The sequence below is a fragment of the Borostomias antarcticus genome, assembly GCF_949987555.1.
Source record: "Borostomias antarcticus genome assembly, chromosome: 5".
NCBI lineage: Eukaryota > Metazoa > Chordata > Actinopteri > Stomiiformes > Stomiidae > Borostomias > Borostomias antarcticus.
Window position 1 is genome coordinate 29,720,023 of NC_140238.1, and position 18,376 is coordinate 29,738,398.

The 18,376-nt window shown below is 49.8% G+C and overlaps 3 protein-coding genes across 3 annotated transcripts in view; all 3 read right to left on the reverse strand.

Annotated features, from left to right (window-relative positions):
- ppfia3 (PTPRF interacting protein alpha 3) overlaps positions 1-3,436 on the reverse strand; it is a gene marked incomplete at its 5' end in the record, with an annotated part of 22,238 nt that extends 18,802 nt beyond the window's left edge. Inside the window, 1 exon segment of the mRNA XM_084437588.1 lies at positions 3,071-3,436. Coding sequence (XP_084293714.1) covers positions 3,071-3,436 — 366 coding nt within the window.
- A 4,976-nt stretch (positions 3,437-8,412) lies between these two features.
- Positions 8,413-14,501, reverse strand: nucb1 (nucleobindin 1). Its single transcript, XM_084437603.1, has 13 exons — positions 14,417-14,501; positions 13,740-13,863; positions 13,364-13,471; positions 12,546-12,678; positions 12,160-12,263; positions 11,827-12,012; positions 11,515-11,605; positions 11,229-11,287; positions 11,018-11,110; positions 10,820-10,909; positions 10,390-10,563; positions 9,389-9,506; positions 8,413-9,171 (listed from the first exon to the last, which is right to left on the reverse strand). The coding sequence occupies exons 2-13, from the start codon at positions 13,857-13,859 to the stop codon at positions 9,086-9,088; spliced, it is 1,362 nt and encodes a 453-aa protein (XP_084293729.1). The 5' UTR covers positions 13,860-13,863; positions 14,417-14,501; the 3' UTR covers positions 8,413-9,085.
- A 725-nt stretch (positions 14,502-15,226) lies between these two features.
- On the reverse strand, positions 15,227-16,851 carry ccndx (cyclin Dx; the record flags this gene model as incomplete). Its single annotated transcript, XM_084437619.1, has 4 exons — positions 15,227-15,376; positions 15,618-15,935; positions 16,304-16,519; positions 16,633-16,851. The coding sequence occupies 4 exons, from the start codon at positions 16,849-16,851 to the stop codon at positions 15,227-15,229; spliced, it is 903 nt and encodes a 300-aa protein (XP_084293745.1).
- Positions 16,852-18,376: the final 1,525 nt, after the last annotated feature.

The following is an 18,376-nucleotide window of genomic DNA, read 5'->3' on the forward strand; positions in this document are numbered from 1 at the left end:
GGTAATACAATAACAGCAATAGCCATTCCTGCTTCTCTGACTAATAGAATTGTATCTATGGGAACAAAACAATGAAGATGATCAAAGTTGCACATGGGCGTCTCGGTATGAGTTTTCTACGGTCTGTCTGCTCTAGAGGGTGGATAACGCGATGTTTTTGTACTCGTGACACCCCGCTGAACTCCTTGTGGCGATGACACCATGTCGCGGCCGTACGGTCAGGCCTCCGCGCCACCGCGTTCTGTCCCCCTGGCTCGCCTCAGATGGGGTCTGCTCGGGCGCGATCGAGCCGTGACACGCATTCGGTGCTGCCGTACGAGCAGGCCGCGCCCCGGGGCACGGGGAGAGCGAATCGTGTGCGTTTTGCACACGCGTGTGTGTGTGAAGTAACCGCTGAGGGGCGGCGGCGGCGGCGGAGGTACTGTAGCCGTGGAGATGATACAGGTACGCTCAGCTGGCTGGACCAATCCCCCGAGACGTGATAGAGGGAGGGAGGGAGGGAGGGAGGGACAAAGAGAGAGAAGAAAGAGAGAGAGAGAGAGAGAGAGAGGGAGTGAGAGATAGAGAGAGAGAGAGAGTGAGAGATAGAGCGTGAGAGAGTGAGAGATAGAGAGAGAGAGAGTGAGAGAGAGTGAGAGATAGAGTGAGAGATAGAGAGAGAGAGAGAGAGAGACATGACAGACGAAAAGACAGAACAGGGAGTACGATGGACACAAGGAATAAACAAATGAGTCCATCACAAAGTGGGCCCACGGTTCCTGATCCCGGGTGACCGATGATGACGATGGTTCGAGACGACAATTTGGAAAGCAGACAAAGCGAGAGACGAGATTATATCAGTGCGCACTCCAAGGTGTCTGTCTCAGCTGGGCTGTACAGTACCAGGCCTTCATCCTTCTCTGGGCTGTACCAGGCCTTCATCCCTCTCTGGTCTGTGCCAGGCCCTCATCCCTCTCTGGTCTGTACTGTGGCTTCATCCCTCTCTGGGCTGTACCAGGCCTTCATCCCTCTCTGGGCTGTACCAGGCCTTCATCCCTCACTGGTCTGTAGGCCTTCATCCCTCTCTGGTCTGTACTGTGGCTTCATCCCTCTCTGGTCTGTACCAGGCCCTCATCCCTCTCTGGTCTGTACTGCGGCTTCATCCCTCTCTGGTCTGTACTGCGGCTTCATCCCTCTCTGGGCTGCACCAGGCCCTCATCCCTCTCTGGTCTGTACTGCGGCTTCATCCCTCTCTGGGCTGTACCAGGCCTTCATCCCTCTCTGGTCTGTAGGCCTTCATCCTTCTCTGGGCTGTACCAGGCCTTCATCCCTCTCTGGTCTGTGCCAGGCCCTCATCCCTCTCTGGTCTGTACTGCGGCTTCACCCCTCCCTGGGCTGTACCAGGCCTTCATCCCTCTCTGGGCTGTACCAGGCCTTCATCCCTCACTGGTCTGTAGGCCTTCATCCCTCTCTGGTCTGTACTGTGGCTTCATCCCTCTCTGGTCTGTACCAGGCCCTCATCCCTCTCTGGTCTGTACTGTGGCTTCATCCCTCTCTGGGCTGTACCAGGCCTTCATCCCTCTCTGGTCTGTAGGCCTTCATCCCTCTCTGGTCTGTACTGTGGCTTCATCCCTTTCTGGGCTCTACCAGGCCTCATCCCTCTCTGGTCTGTACTGTGGCTTCATCCCTCTTTGGTCTGTACCAGGCCCTCATCCCTCTCTGGGCTGTACCAGGCCTTCATCCTTCTCTGGTCTGTAGGCCTTCATCCCTCTCTGGTCTGTAGGCCCTCATCCCTCTCTGTCATCCTCTCATCCCAGCTACATGAGCCCCTCAATCCCTCTCTCCCTCCATCCTCCATCCACCCCTCTCTCCATGTGATAATCCACAACACCTAAGAATAGACTCCAGAAGCCACATCATTAGTATGCAGCGATATGCAAATGTGCCCGATTCGTTAGTCTGTCTGTGTGTGTGTGTGTGTGCGTTTCATACCGCCCCTTTTCTCTCTGTACCATGCTCTCATTCTTGAGCACCATCCCTCTCCCTCTTACCCCCCTCTCTCTCATCCCTCTCTCTCTCTCCCTCAATCTTGGCAGCGTTGGCACACTCAGAACAGACGCACTCCGTGAACCCTGCTAGTGTTGAATGTATCGCAGCGCTCCCATGTGTGTGCGTGCGCGCGTGTGTCCGCGACTCACGTGTACTGTATGTCCACGGTCGTGTGCGCCATATTGATCCCTTCTCTCAGCGAGGTAATATGGCCTTTTAATGTCCAGTCATTCTCTGAGTGAGAATATGCTGTATCTATTATCGCTCTCAAAGGTTCAGGACACGACAACCCTGGGCTTTAACAAAACACAAGGATAAAGGCATCCGGGGAGACCGCCTGTCGGAAAATGAAAGATGGAGTCGGTGCGCGTTGAGTGGAGTCACACTAGAATGATTACTTCTCCGCCATAAGGAGGTCGGCTCACGCCGGCCTCTGTGCTACGGAGGCCCTACTGTACTCAATCGAATGAAACTGCCAATATGCAACACTCTGTCATCATCTCCACGCAATGATTCAGCGCCGAGTTCTGTTCAGAATGCACCAGAACAGGCCAGAGAGAACAGGGGCAGCCACATACCACACAGAACCACACAGAACCACCCAGAACATGAGAGAACAGCCATATGCCCAGCAGAACCCTCTAGTCTAGCGGAAAAACGAATAGCTAAGTTCTCCGAGACCCGAGTTAACTCACAACAGGCCGAAGACGCCGGACAAAACGTGTATTTCTTGATTTTTGCTCAACAGGAAGTGGTTTCTATAATGTATCAGTTCATGTGTGTTGTGAAATGTGCCGCATGAAGACGCTTTCCCAGACTGCTCCTTGAAGAGGAAGGGGACAAAAACAATGATTGTAGCCCCCAGGCCCTTTTAACACACACACACACACACACACACACACACACACACTGCTCTGTTAAGCACTGGCAGGATGATAAAGAGCTGTCTCAAAGGAATACATGTGGCACAGAGTTGACCTACATACACAGCCACACACACACACACACGTCCGCCCGCCCTCGACGGGGGACGCCGGCCTACCTGCGGCAGGGCGATGGACAGCTGCCTCTGGAGGGACTCCTTCTCGTGGCCCAGGTCCCGGAGACGCAGGTGGGCGGTGCCCAAGCTGTCCTGGGTCTCCCTCAGGCTCTCCAGCAGCCGCTCGCGCTCCGTCAGCATGTTGACCATCAGAGACTCCAGGTTCCCCGTGCTGCCCCCCTCGTCCCCTCCGCCGCCGCCGCCCCCCCTGGGCTCCCGGCTCCCGTACCCGCCCCCAATACCGCCCGTCCCTGTCCCCGTCCCCCCGCCGCCCGTGCCGCCGCCCGCCGGGGACGACGAGCCCCCGCTGCCACTGCCACTCCCCCCGCGACCATCCTCAGAGATGGTGGGCATCACCTCGCACATCATTTTGGGACCGTGGCAGGAGAGGCGCTCCGATGGGAGAGGAGGTCGGGTCGGGGGGCACGGGACGCCGGTGGAGGGTCGGTGGGCGGCGCCCGCTGGCGCGGGGGCGGGGCGTCGGTCGGGGAACGCGTGTCGGGGTTCAGGGGTTGTTCAGAAGCCGGTGCGTGCGTACGTGCGATTGTCTTATGACAGCAGAAGCGTCTGTCCCGTTTTATTTTCTTATCTGCCTTGTTGTGTGTGTGTGTGTGTGTGTGTGTGTCTGTGTTTTTTGCGTCTTGCGTTTCTTCTTCTCACTGTATGAGGCCCTCTGTCTCCGTGGTCAGAATGGCGGAGCGGTGATGGAGCGGTCGGTACCGGGCCGAACCGTTGCCAACTTGCCTATCGATCTGAACTTACCGTTACCGTCTGTGGCGAGACATTCGTCGGGCTACTTAATGACTCGACGCTCGCTACCAACATCCATTTCCTAGTTTCACCTGATTGGTGCCCTAGCGTGCACGGCTCCCGAAGGAATAGCGCCGGCTTTGTCTATCAGACACCCGATTGGCTCTCTGCCTGCTCGGCTAATGGCTGGCTCTTCCTCCAGACTGCCGGGGTGCGGCCGGCTGGGTGACGGCGAGGCCCAGGGGGTGCTGGGAAACTGGAGGGAGTCGCCGGGGGGCCTGTGGGAGCTGCTATACGTGCGGCGCACCGGGGCTAAGGGGTAAAGTCGGGTCCCGGCGGTCGAGGCCTCGGGGCGGCGGGAGGGGCAGGGGGCGTCCGAGGGATTCAGGGGAGGAGCGGGAGGGAGGACAGGTGTGTCGGAGGGCCTCGCACCCCCCAGCTCGTCTTCAGAGTGTGGAGAGAGGCGACTGAAAAGAGAGAGAGAGAGAGAGAACGGAGGGGTTGGGAAAGGAGGAAAGGTGACATATTAGTCACAGTGAGGGGGTGATTCAAATAGGCTGTATTTAGGCGAGGCGCAATCGTCCATTATGCAGCGATTAAATCTGTCTAATCAACATCCACTCCGGCAATCCTGACGCGCCCGCGCGCGCGCGCACACACACACACGCAAACACACACGCGCGCGCACACACACACACACACACACGTATATCGATTGTGAGACGCATTTCTACATCAATAAAATAGCCTTAGAATAATTCGTAGCCTATTGCAATGTTTCAGCGCTCTTCGTCCTGCTGCACGCGTCCCTCGGTCTGTGGTCCATCTGTAGATCCATACAGCCTATTAGTCATAATGGTAATAATGGAGGCGCATGATACACGGAAATGGGAGACTTGAAGGGTTATACTGTCGGTTTTCTGTCTAGTTCTTTTGTATGGGGAAACGCAATTACAGATTACACACAGGGGCCGTCACAGATCCTATATGAAAAACTGTCATCGTGAATTTTAATTATGTGCTGTGTTGCAAGGAGGAAATGGACCCAATCTTTCTCTGTGTGTCGCCTACTGGCTATCTATCCCTAGTCTGAAGGCTATGAATGTCCTATTAGGCTACTAATCATTGCAATGTCAGACTAGTAATTATGTCAGAATGACCTAAAGGATATGAAATAGTCTGGGTGATCTACGGCTATTATTTAGTGTAGGTTATAGTCCACAGTGGGTATATATGCGCCAATCAATCTGCATATTTAGAACTGTAGATAAAACACAAAGGAAAATAGGCAATATGTTACATTTCGGTCCTACCTGAAATCTAAGCGATGAAACGTCTGATTATTCCGAATGCAAGGCGTTTATTTCCTATCAACACCCAAACGCCTCGACCCCAGTCATTCCCCTCCCCATCAATACAGCTGGACGATCTACACGGCTCAATTTCATAATACCGTCTAGTTTAATTCACCCGCTTTAGGAGATTGTCTTTATTTGCGCCTTACCGTTGTCATTATGAGAGCAAAGATGGTATGTATTTCTCAGTCACTCCACCGGAGCATCTCGCCGACAGAAGCCGATAAAAACCCCGGTCAGCCTCCCCCTTCCCTCTGCACTGGGCGAAGCGACACTACACCTCACCATGGACAACCCCCGTCTATTTCTCCATCGCTCCGATGGAAACAGGCTCAGATCGGGTCAAATAAAATCGCGCGAGTAAGCCAAATAAATATGTCAATTAAAAACTACTGTGATGTACAGTCAAGATTTTTCAAGACATACGTTTACATTGAAATACTACATTGATTTCACCCTCCTCCACCCGGCATGAAAATCTAAGTGGAAAAGACTGTAACTTCCATATTTTGCTATTGTACCACGAAGCAACAGCACCCCCTGGCGGTTTTAATCTGGGAACAACATAGGCTGCTAGGTTACAACAATCCCCCCATCTCACCTGTGTTAGTGTAAACTATGGACAAAACCCGACGATATAGCCTGCAGTCCAAACAAAAAAACAGATTTATTAAAGCCTCGTGGTCAAAATATTCACAATATTTCTTTAAGAGGAAGGGACACAGTATTTAGAGTAGGCTAGAGCATTTGATATTACTCTTTGCAAAAATTAGTCTATTGAAATTCATGTAGGACCAATTTGATCTCAATTATAAAAGAGGGCTTCATTGTGTGTAGGCTACTGTATTAAAATGCATGCATAATTGCATTTCGAGCAACCCCATGGGGCTTCATATTTCAGGTCATGTGAAGTGTGTTGGAAAAACATGTTTATGAAGGCATTTTAATTTCTATAATGTATGATGTCGAACGTGAGCCTATTAGTATAAAATAAAACAGCTAACTGGTGTATAGGCTATAATCAAATCACCCGCTATCAACCATATCGCTGACAGACGTGCCATTACAACCAAAGACAGCACACTCCAACCAACCGGTGCCGCTAGAAGGCGGTCTCTAGCACAGAAACAGCCAATAGAAATTAATTTCAGCCAATATGAGCTCCATCGGGTGGGGCAGTAAGAAGTGTCCCGGAAGGGGTGACGTAATGTTCTCTTAGACGATGATGTCATTGAAATGCACAGAGAGCGCATTCAAATCAAATAGGCGAGAGAGAGAGAGAGGGAGAGAGAGAGAGAGAGAGAGAGAGCTGTTGTCTTTGATCATGTCAGATGAGGACAGGGTCTGACAGATAATGTAGCTGTAGAATACAGTAATATTAGTATGCAAATTAATTGTATCCGCTTCATATCCACTATCCACTACTATCACTAAAAGTTGTTAATGTGACGCATTACACAGTCGGCCAGCTAGTCACTCCCATGCCTTATCACATTTTCAACTATGTTATCTATTCAGATTCAACTGGTAAAATAGACAGAGGTTATCCAATTAATCATCATCAGTTAATCATCTTATAATCATCAGTCATCCAGGTTATCATCTCATAATCATCAAAGAATAACTATTGTATTATTATAATACGGCCCCTCTCTCTTTCTTCCTCTCCTTCTCTCTCTCTCTCTCTCTCTCTTTCTCTCTCTATGCAGGTAAAGTGGCAGTTTGATCAGGTTTCTGTTAAACAGCATCTGTTAGAGAAAGAAGGCTGACACACCTCCCCTTTAAACAGCACAGGCAGGAGAAGAAGCCCACCCACACATCATGATTTGGCAAATCTCAAAGCTTGATATACCTCCTCTCTCTGAATCAGGTCTATTAGTGAAAGCTCAGCACATTGCTTGAAGGGAACCCCATTTGCAGAATTAGACTGTAGGCTAGACTACAACAGGACAGTTTGTCCGAGTGATGCTGCTACTCATTCGAATTAGTTTTTTGGTGATTCTCCTTGTATGAATATCTTGGGCATGGGCTATGTGCCCATTCTGACTTACTGGGCCCGCACAGATGTTAATATGTCATGTAGCCTATTGTGTGACATGTTGTATTGCTGTAATGTGTGTGTGTGTGTGTAGTGTTTCTATATTTCACCCATGCTGAGGGAACATCTCTGATACAGAAATTATCTTTCAGATCTGAAGTGTAGAGTTTAAACTGTACTGTCCCTGCCAAATAAAGTGGTCATAGATAGATAAATATCATGGAGACAAATGTTTCATTTTGTCAGGGATTCCTGCATTATTGTCGCCCCCTGTAGCTCAGTATGGGTACTGCACCGTGTCCTCCTGATTATAGCAACCTTCCCCCATCCGGAGATGATGAACAAGAGACACAATCAGAGTTGTGTTTCATATGGGCATTTCATACCTTCCTCTAAATTGTACGTGTTGTAAGTGAGTCTTCTCCCCACGTCTCTAGCAATCAGAGATGCATGATGGGATCAGAATAGGCTACTTCCTAGGATAAAAAGCAATGAGAACTCCAGTCTGCTCCGCACACGGCTTTAAACGATCCCCTATGTTATTGATTGTAGCCTATGGGCCTACAGTACCTTGGTAAACTCTGACGCCTCCACAGTTAGAAACGTTCCTCGTCATCGAGTACGAGTTACAGACACGGATGAAGGACTGTCACAAATGTCAAAGCTGAAAAATGATTTTTTTTTTGGCAGTTACATAAACTCTATGTGAGGGACATTTTGCTTTATTGAAGAGTCCCACATACCCTGTCTTTGTTTTAGTAATGCAAGTTATGCTGTAAACAGATGACCTTAATCATGTGCAAATGAACCGGAAAATGAATCTAGGGCTTTTGTGCGGTTGGTTCAACTGAACGGGCGCAGCGTCGGTGAAGTCACAGAGAGTAGTGATTGACAGGGGGCAGCTGTGTGGTCACCAAGGGAGCAGGAGCGGAGGGGGGGGCATAAGGGGTGAGCGGGTGATTCCTGGAATTCTGGGTAGGAATGCGGAATGCTCTCGGTGCCATGGGACCCCTTCCTGTGGACGACAAACAAGCCTCTCCAGATCCCCAGGGGGTCATCGCTGGTCAACAAACACAGTAGACGTCAGGTTGTGAGTGGACGCATGACACGCCGGGATGCGAGACAGAGTAGACCGTACCGTATGGACCAGAAGGCCATTCACTTCAGAGGGCAGACAGTGGTCCTCGAATAAATCAAATGAGTCCAGTGATTTGATCGCTTTATTGAAATAACATCTAGACCACAGAGTTGAACACAGGGAGAGAGAGAGAGCCAGGCACGGCTGTGTCCGGCTGACTGAGTTTGTGCGCATGTTCGTCATGTCATCTGTACAAACCATCTGGATATCTGTGTCAGTGTGAGTCTGTGAGTAAGTGTGCTGTGTGGTGGAGGCGTAGCTTCCTGAAACACTGTGACAAATAAAGAAATTACAGCCTTGTTCTTTTCCAAAATTACCCAGAAATACGAAGGGTTTGAAAATATCATAACAAATCAATATTGCAATTTCTTCTAGGAGAGAAGTTATGCACTGTTTTAGCTTCACATTATGAAGTAGTAATCAATACTCTGAGTGTTTTCATTTCACTTTAGTTATTATGGTTATTTTCACTATTTGTTTGTTTGTTTGTTTGATGGTTGGTTGGTTTGTTCCAAATATGTTTTTGTTCAATTCTAGTATTTGTTGAAGATTCTGAAATGACAATGGATATTTCCAGATTTTGGTGTTTGTGACTAATTACTATGCCGTTGTTATACGTTTGCTTTAGCAATGTAAGATGAATCTTATCGTGCCTATACAGCACTATGAATTGAAATGGATTGTGTGTTTGTGTGTGTGTGTGTGTGTGTGTGTGTCAAAGCCGTTCCAGTGCTGTATTAGGTGTCCAGAGGCAGGTTCTGTGGGGGTTCTGCAGGCAGGTTATTCTGAGCTTCTACCTCATGTTCTACAGGAGCTTTAGCACCTGAATAGAGGAAGAGAGAGAGAGAGAGAGAGAGAGAGAGAGAGAGAGAGAGAGAGACAGAGAGAGTGAGAGAGAGGGAGAGAGAGAGAGAGAGAGAGAGAGACAGAGAGGGGAGAAAGAGAGAAATATATTACTGAAAATTCAGACAAGATATTACAGTACCTTTAGCCTAAAATGTCCACAAACTCCTACAGTACACGTTTACTTTCTCGTTTACCTTGATCTTCCAGTTTCTGCATCTCTTGGTGGAACTGCAGTTCCCCGTTGGGGCCAGTAGGAGGCTGCCCCTCCGCTGGCTGCTGGTCCTTCTGTCTCTGAGACATCTCTAATACTGCCTGAACAAAACAAGTTACAACCTACAGTCACAATCTAATAAGGAGTAGAACTGATGGATTCTACAGCCCTCTTAGTGTGCAGGATGAGAGGAATTAGTCGTGCATGTGATGGAGGAATGCACTGCACATGTGATGGAGGAATGCACAGTACAGATTAAATCAGGTGGTTTTAACCAAGATCATGCTGCAAGATCTAGAATTGCATTTTATGTCATTACATTTTATGTAATTGCAATATGCATTTTTTTAGGCTACATTTAAGTTCCCTGTTATAGGGGTCTGCGGTGGCGTAGCGGTCTAATGCATTGTGTTCCGGTTCCCGCTGGTCTCACCAGATCAGAGTATGGCCGGATCCCAGAGGGAGCGGCCTATTGGGCCACCGCTGCCCGAGGGTGGTTAGTTTAATCTCGGCTTGAGAGTTCGTCACAGAACAGCAACGTTGGTGTTGGAATTACGGTTGTGAGCTGAGAGAGTCGAGGAGTTGTTTCTCCCTTTCATATTGCCGACCGGCCGGGTTGTGTGAACAATCTTCCACAGTTAGTAGGGGGTAACTGGGCACTAGGTCAGGATCAATGGCTACCGAATTGGATGGAAATTGGATAAAATCCTAAAATAAGTATACAAACCAATTTCTTTTTTGAAAAAAAGCTATTTAAGGCTACAAAAAAGGTCAAAAGTTCCAAAATTCCTGAGCTTAACTTAATGATCTTAATTTCCGGAAATTTCCACCCCTTTGCAACCTTAATTATGAATGAATGAACGAACGAACGAACGAACGAACGAACGACCGAACGACCGAACGACCGAACGACCGAACGACATATTACCTCATACACATTGGTCAGTCTATGTGAACAGGGAAGACGGCGGGCTGGTGTTCTACCTGCTGGTACTCTCTCCTCTGGGCCTCCAGGGCCTTGCCCCTCTCTTTCAGGATCTCCTGCTCCTGGCGCAGAGTCTCCGCCCTCCTGCCTAGCTCCTCCTCCTTGTCCCGCAGCTCCGCCTCAAACCGCTGGAGCTCCACCTCCGTGTACACTGGCTTGGTATCGTCCAGAGTCTGGAATCAGAGGATGGGGGGGTGGGTTGTTCGGTAAGTTCTCTGATGTGATGGAACACAACGCATGTGCAGACAGACAGACAGGCAGACAGACAGGCAGACAGGCAGACAGATAGACAGGCAGACGGAAGGCAGACAGACAGACAGAGACGGACAGATAGACAGGCAGACGGAAGGCAGACAGACAGACAGACAGACAGGCAGGCAGACAGACAGGCAGGCAGACAGTCTCCCCGAGTCCCTCACCCTAACTCACCTCCCACTCTTTAGCAGTGTTGAAGTCTTTCTTCTCCGTCGATTTGAGAAACTCCTCCAGGGTAACGAGGCGATCTTGATTGACGTCAACCTGTCAAAACACAGAGATCAGGGTTGAGGAAAGGACAGAGGACTAAAAAGGATCTGTAATCCCAAACTCCCAAGTCCCAGAGAAGCGACGAGCCGGACGACTACTAACATTCTTCATGACGTGCTCTCTCATCCTCAGCCTCTCCTCCTCCATCTCCGTCATGTCGTCCTCCTCGTTCTTTGGGTCGTACACCTTCTCCAGCTGAGGCACAGGGACAGGAGAGATGGTGGTTACACACACACACTCAAACACACACACACACACACACACACACACACACACACACACGTGCGCAATCTCGAGTGTGAAGGCGAATTACCTCCTTGGTGAAGAGGGCCTCTAATTCTTGCTCGTCTAAAACACTGTCTCCATTCGTATCTGCAAGAAGAAGAAGAACGGACTCGTATCCATCATGGAGTGACAGGGTCACAGAGTGATAGGAGGAGCCGTGGTGATGGGGGGTTTGGGGGGGGGGGTCGGGACTGACCAGAGTGAAAGGAGGAGTGTGTGTGTGTGGAGGGGGGGCTAATGAGAGGAGTATGTTAGGGGGGGGGCGTCTGGACTGACCAGAGTGAGAAAGAGAGGGGGGGGGGGTCTGGACTGACCATGCAGTTTGAAGAAGGTCTTTGGGTTGAACTCCTGTGGGTCCAGTCCATCAGTCTCCTCCCACACCTCGCGCAGCTGGGCTACACTGCCCTGAGACACAGCAAAGGGTAGGAGAGAGACAGAGAAAGAAAGAAAGACAGACAGAAAGGAGAGAGAGAGAGACAGAGAGAGAGAGAGAGAGAGGGGGGTTGACTTCATAAACGAATGACATGGAAAATACATTCCATTCTCTCTCTCTCTCTCTCCCTCCCTCCCCCTCCCTCTCCCTCTCTCTCTCCCTCTCCCTCTCCCTCTCTCTCTCTCTCTCTCACCGGAGCGTTGATTTTGGGGTGCTGGCGGTGTTTCTCCTTCAGCTCCTCCATCCTCTTCTCCTCCCTCTCCCTCTTCTCCTGGTCCAGGCTCTTCAGGTACTCCCGCCTCTCGTGCTCCTTCAGCATCTCGTAGCGTTTGAACTCCTCGTGTCGCTCGGAGTCGTAGTTCTCCAGGTCCTTGGTGGCCTAGACGACAGTATGGATACATTCATTTCATTTCTTTATTTCTACTCTGGGTCCACAGGGAGAGACCCTCATTTTCATCATATAGAGATACGTGTCTATGTGATGAATGATGTCGTTATGTTGTATCTCCCAGGCAGTCCGTCTCACCGTTGAGATTAGCAGCTCGAGGTCTTTGGCCTCAAATGTGTTCTGGTTGTGTGGATCCAGGTGTTCAAACTGCTTCAGGAGAGAGGCGTGGTCCATCTGTAAGCCTGGACACACACACGCACGCACGCACACACACACACGCACAAACGTTTGATAACGCGCGGCATGTTGGCCTTACAAGCACAGACGCGGGTATGTGTTCGTATTTATGCCCAAACAAGCGCGCGCACACGCGCACACACACACACACACACACGCGCGCGCGCACGCACACACACACACACACACACACACACACACACACACACACACACACACACACACACACACACACACACACACACACACACACACACTGTCTAAGCGGCGTTCAGACACCCGCTCACTCTGCGTATTGGCGCTGTCCAGTTTGGCCTTGAGCAGCATCCGGAGACGGGACACTTCCTGCCGCTTCAGCTCGTCCAGACGGGTTCTGACATGGTGACCCACCAGGTCCAGCTCCTTACTGAGACGCCCATTCTAGGAGAGAGAGAGAGAGGGATGGAGAGAGAGAGAGAGAGGGAGTAAGAGCAAGTGTGTGTGTGTGTGTGATGGAGAGAGAGTGTGAGTGAGAGCAGGAGTGTGTGTGTGTGTGTGTGAGAGAGAGAGAGAGAGAGAGAGAGAGAGTAAGAGCAAGTGTGTGTGTGTGTGATGGAGAGTGTGAGTCAGAGCAGGAGTGTGTGTGTGTGTGTGTGTGTGTGTATGAGAGAGAGAGAGAGAGAGAGAGAGAGAGAGAGAGAGAGAGAGGGAGTAAGAGCAAGGGTGTGTGTGTGTGATGGAGAGAGAGTGTGAGTGAGAGCAGGAGTGTGTGTATGTGTGTGCGAGGGAGAGAGAGAGAGAGCAAGTGTGTGTGTGTGTGTGTGTGTGTGTGAGATGGAGAGTGTGAGTGAGAGCAGGAGTGTGTGTATGTGTGTGTGTGTGTGTGTGTGTGCGAGAGAGAGAGAGAGAGAGAGAGAGAGAGAAAGAGAGAGAGAGAGAAAGAGAGAGAGAGAGACAAGAGCAAGAGAGGGAGAGAAAAAGAGAAGGGCTTTCAATGACACACACTAATAAAAAAAGAATGTAGGCTGTAGCCTGTAGAGAGGCAGGCACAGTAAGCACAGTAATGCACAAAGGGGCAGCAATAAATAAGACCCAATCAGGTAGTATTTCTATGGGAGAGAGTCACCTTGATGTCCTCAGTGTTGGCTGTCTGGAGCTTCTCTCTGAAGTGGGGGTCTGTCTCCAGCACCTCGATCACCTCCCTCAGGTACCTGTCATAGTACAGGCCCGTGTCCTGCAACAGACAACACACTAGTGAGAGACGCACACACACACACACACACACCTGTCATGTATGTGTGTATGAGAGAGAGTGTATGAGAGAGATACACACTCTTTTCTCTGTCTCGCGCGCACACGCACATGCGCACACACACACACACACACACACACACACACACACACACACACACACACACACACACACACACACACACACACACACACACACACAGAGAGAGAGAGAGAGAGAGAGAGAGAGCTTGATCATTATAGACTTGTACCACATTGTCCTCCTGTTTGTCCTCCTGGGCTTCCACTGGGGTTGCATTGCGGTCAATAGGCACTGACCACACCCCCAGAGAGATGGACAGGAGTAGCAGCCAGCGAGGGTCCAGGTTCATCCTCCTTCAAAAGACACATTCATGAACACGGACTGTTTCCATCTTCAACAGAACAATCACTGGTCCCTAGCTTCTACTACTAAGATGTACGGCAGCATAGATGGAGCTAGCATGTCATCAGACGTTCCGACTGCAAAAATAGGCTGCGCTCTGTCATCTTTGGGAGGGGGTAGCTAACTTGTTAGCTAGCATCATTTTCAAAGGACAGCTGGAAATTGATGACAGATATCTATAGCCAATAAAGACATCCTGTTCTAGATTAGACCTCCTGAGTCCCGAGAGAGAGAGTAAATTCCGGATGCGAAATGAGAAAAATCGTCTGACGTGAATAAAAGCGTATCTAGGCCATGGCTGTAGGATGTGTATGTGTTGCAACATCTTTTGCTCAAGCAATCGCATCAATTTAGAATCCACTAGAAGCAGAGGCAACGCACTGGGAAATTAGTGACTGTGCAGTGAAGCTAGTTAGGCAAATGTATTTGGTCCACCTTCCTCTTTATTACGACGTTATGCTCTAAAATCTGTTAGTAAAGATCCTAAGGAACATTTTCGCTTACCCGTTACTAGTCCCCTATGCTTGACAGCTGTAGGATTTTTCCCTGTTTCACGAGAAGGCTTGTTGGCGTCGTAGCAAAAGTGACGTCAAAAACAAGCGACCGGGGTTATTTTTCCCCCTCAAAACACATTTCGCAGATTTCATCATTTTTGGATAGGTGTAAGTAGTTCATAAACGTAGAATAAAATCGGGATCCTTACCGGTTCGCATCTAGTAAGGTAAGCAAACAAGGGTAAAGGAAACGGCTAGCTCCTACTTTAGAGCTCCTATCTGCTACTTTAGACCCTAGCTCCTACTTTAGACACTAGCTCCTAGACACTAGCTCCTAGCTCCAACTTTATACACTAGCTCCTATACCCTTATGGCAAAATATTTTAGTAAAACACGTAGGCTAGATTAACTCACACAGGTGGAATTCATGTCTTTAATTCATTTGAAAAATAGATTTGTATATATTTCTTAATTCAATACCTTGTCACACAAACACAAATAATAATGGATTAAAATAAATTAGCATTGTGTAATTGCACATGATAAATAAATTCATAAATAACATAACATCCATAACAAAATGACAAATTTCAACCACAGAAATAGATAATAAATATGGCACATGGAACACACAATGATGCACAGTGATGTAAATGAATAAATAAAAACAATTAAATTAACAGTATAAAGTCATTTCAAAACATCAAAAAACTTTTACAAAATCTTGAAGTCACAGTACCGAATTTATATCAGTCTCACTGATTAACTGATGTAAGATGTTGATTGATTCACACATTAAATGTCACACTTCATTCGGTGTTTAAAAATCAATCTCTCTCATATCAGTTGGAGTGCCTGCCCTCTCGTCCTCGAGCCCTCCATCCTTCTCCTCAGAGGTCTCGTGAAGTCCGTTCCTCAGGCGCTGTTTGAGAGCGCCCTCTATCAGCTCACTGCAGCATTGCAGCACCGTCTGTGGTGAAAGAGAGATTTGGGGTTGAATAAAACACATACACTCACAAACACACACACACGCACACACACACACACGCACGCACGCACACACACACACACACACACACACACACACACACACACACCCCTACCACCTAAACAGCTTCTACTCTTCGACTGCTGCTCAACAGTCCCCCCACCCCCCACACCAACCATCCTCAGCTTAGCACAGAGGCTGCCTGCTGCAGTCTGGGACTCACCGGGTCAGTCTGACAGAGCTGTGCCAGTGTAGCGGTCATGTGAGCCAGCTGACCGGGACCCCTGCTGCCCAGGCCCCGCAGGGCTGAGTTCAGCGCGGCCGCCGCCACCAGCGACGGAGGGGCCCCCAGGAAGCGGGAGTCGCAGACGCACATGGCGACCAGGGTGTCGCTGTGCCTGCGCAGGGTGGCGAGGAACTCCCCGCCGTCCGCCTCGCCGTCCGTCCTCCCCCACGGGGGAAGGAAATGGGGGAGGAAGTCCTGCGGGGTGACCGCCGCCGTGTCCCACCGGAGGGTGGCGAGGACCAAGCGCTCCATCTCCTGATGTGTTGGGGGAGGAGATAGTAGCAGAGTACAGGACTTGAGCAGCGTACCTAACAGCAGCGTACAGGACTTGAGTCCTTATTGTATTTTAGATTGCTATTCTTGCACTTTGCCTTCTGCACTAGATTATACTCTTAGTCACTTGTTTTAGAAAGATGATGCACTTGTGAGTTCTGGCAAGTAGTAGTACATTGGCTTTTCCTATGTTATATGCAATTATTTTTAGTCGCTTTGGATAAAAGCGTCTGCTAAATGACTGTAATGTAATGTAATGAGTCACTTAAGAGATGCGTACAACATCCTGTGAACTGCGTGCGGTGGTACGGTACCGTATGGTACTAACCGTCCCGCGCCGGACGACTCACCCGAAGGTTAGACGACAGGAAGCTGTACTCGGCGGCGGCGCAGAGGGCGTCGGCCGTGACGCTCTCGCTCTCGCTGAGCTTGGAGGCGATGAGAATGCAGGCGGCGGTCAGGCAGTACGGAGAGACGGGGAGCGACAGGGAGGCGGACAGGAAGCGGTCCAGCAGGGAGACGGACAGGGGGAAGACGGCCTCGTCCAGGCCGCGCTCGCAGCACACCTGCCGGGGGAGATTCGAGAGGACGTTAGCTCCTAGAGCGAGAGACACCTGGGTGAGAGAGATGAGAGGTGATGGAGAGACGTAGCTGGACAGAGACGGACGCGGGTTCGTACCTCCATGGCCCACTTGGCGAGCTCTTCTCTGCGTTCCGGGTCTCGCTGGACGAGGGCGACGTAGAGGGCGGACGGCAGGTACCTCTCCTCCAGCTGCAGCAGCCTCTGGATCACACGCTGGCCGGAGACGCTGGGGTCCCAGGGGGCCCGGAGCTGGACCTCCCCCTGGCCCTGGGCCTCAACCTCCTCCTCCTCCTCGCACCACAGAGACACAGACATCCCTCAGCCCGCAGACACAGCCTCCCACGCCGGGGTTTCACGCTCGTCTCTGTCGCCCAGAGAGTGAGAGAAAGAGACGGCAAGGCTCCTCGGTCAGCTTAGGAAGAGAGAGAGAGTATAGGACCGGAGGAGCCCGCGCCTCATCCAACCCTTGGTTCTTCGCCGCTGGACTGTCTGTCCGAGTCCTGTCCGAGTCCTGTCCTTGTCCTGTCCTTGTCCTGTCCTCGTCACTCTATAGCAGTACTGTCCCTCTGTGGTGCTCTGGCGAATCTCACACCGCTGCCCTGCTCCCTGGGTTTTATACCTGTCACACAGCAAAGAGAGAGAGAGAGAGAGAGAGAGAGAGAGAGAGAGAGAGAGAAAGGGAGAGAGTGACAGAGGGGGAGTGGCGATCAGGGACAGAGAGAGAGAGAGAAGGAGGGGAGGGTTACATATTGAGCGAAGTCGAATAATAAAAAGACAACAATGCTGTCTGTGTAACAATGGCATCAACAGGTGGAGAGAGGGTGAAAGAGAGATGGAGAGAGAGAGAGGAGGGGGGGTTGGGAGGGTGCAGACAAGAGAGGGAGTTGCCCGCAGGGACGGAGCAACAGCTTGACGTCGGCAGTGAAACAGAGGAGGGGGGGGTGGAGGGAGAGGTCATCTCCAAACTCTGACAATGGGAATGGATTACAAAGGGAGAAGGGTGTTTGTTGACAATATTAGAGGGAGATGGTGGTGGTAGGGAGGGGGGGTCAAGCTGACTAAATCTGATATACAGTATATAATAATAATAATAATAATAATAATAGTAATAATAATAATAATAATAATATAAATTTTACTTGTAACACACTTTTCATTAAAAAATCTCTGAGTGCAACAGGTTTAAAAGCATAGCATAACAAAACACAACTGAACAAAAAGAACACAATTTTAACAGTCAAAGGCCTTTTTAAAAAGGTTGTTAAAAAATAAATAAATAAATATTTAGTATATATCTCCAAAATAAGAGTCACATAGAAAATAGCATATTGAGAAAATTCCCCTGATGGGGGTAAAAATAGCAATGGCATGGCTTATCTACTGTCAAAATCTTACCACTGTTTTGTCTGTGCTAAAACGTCAATTGTTAATATTCACCATGTGAATGTATGTCATATTGGTGTCATATTGTTGAAAATATAATTCAGCACTCAAACTAATTTCTAACTTTGGCACGGAACTACACTCTCTCCTGCCTGGTATTCTCTGAGGATTCTCATTGTCAAAGCAACCCGTGTCCCCCCCCCCCCCCCCCCTCTGTCCCCCCCCCCGTCCTCCACCCCTCCCTGTGCCTGTGGCAATCTGCTCCCCCTGTTTAAAGAGCAGTGAATCCACTGGGGAGGACAGGGAGAGGTATGTGCAACAGACAGTGAAGCCAGGCAGGTCAATGAGCCGTATTGTCTCCCTTTACAAATCAGTGTCAGACACCAGCCCCTGGCCTTCTGCCTGCTGCTGTCCTCTCGCTCACACACACACACACACACACACACACACACACACA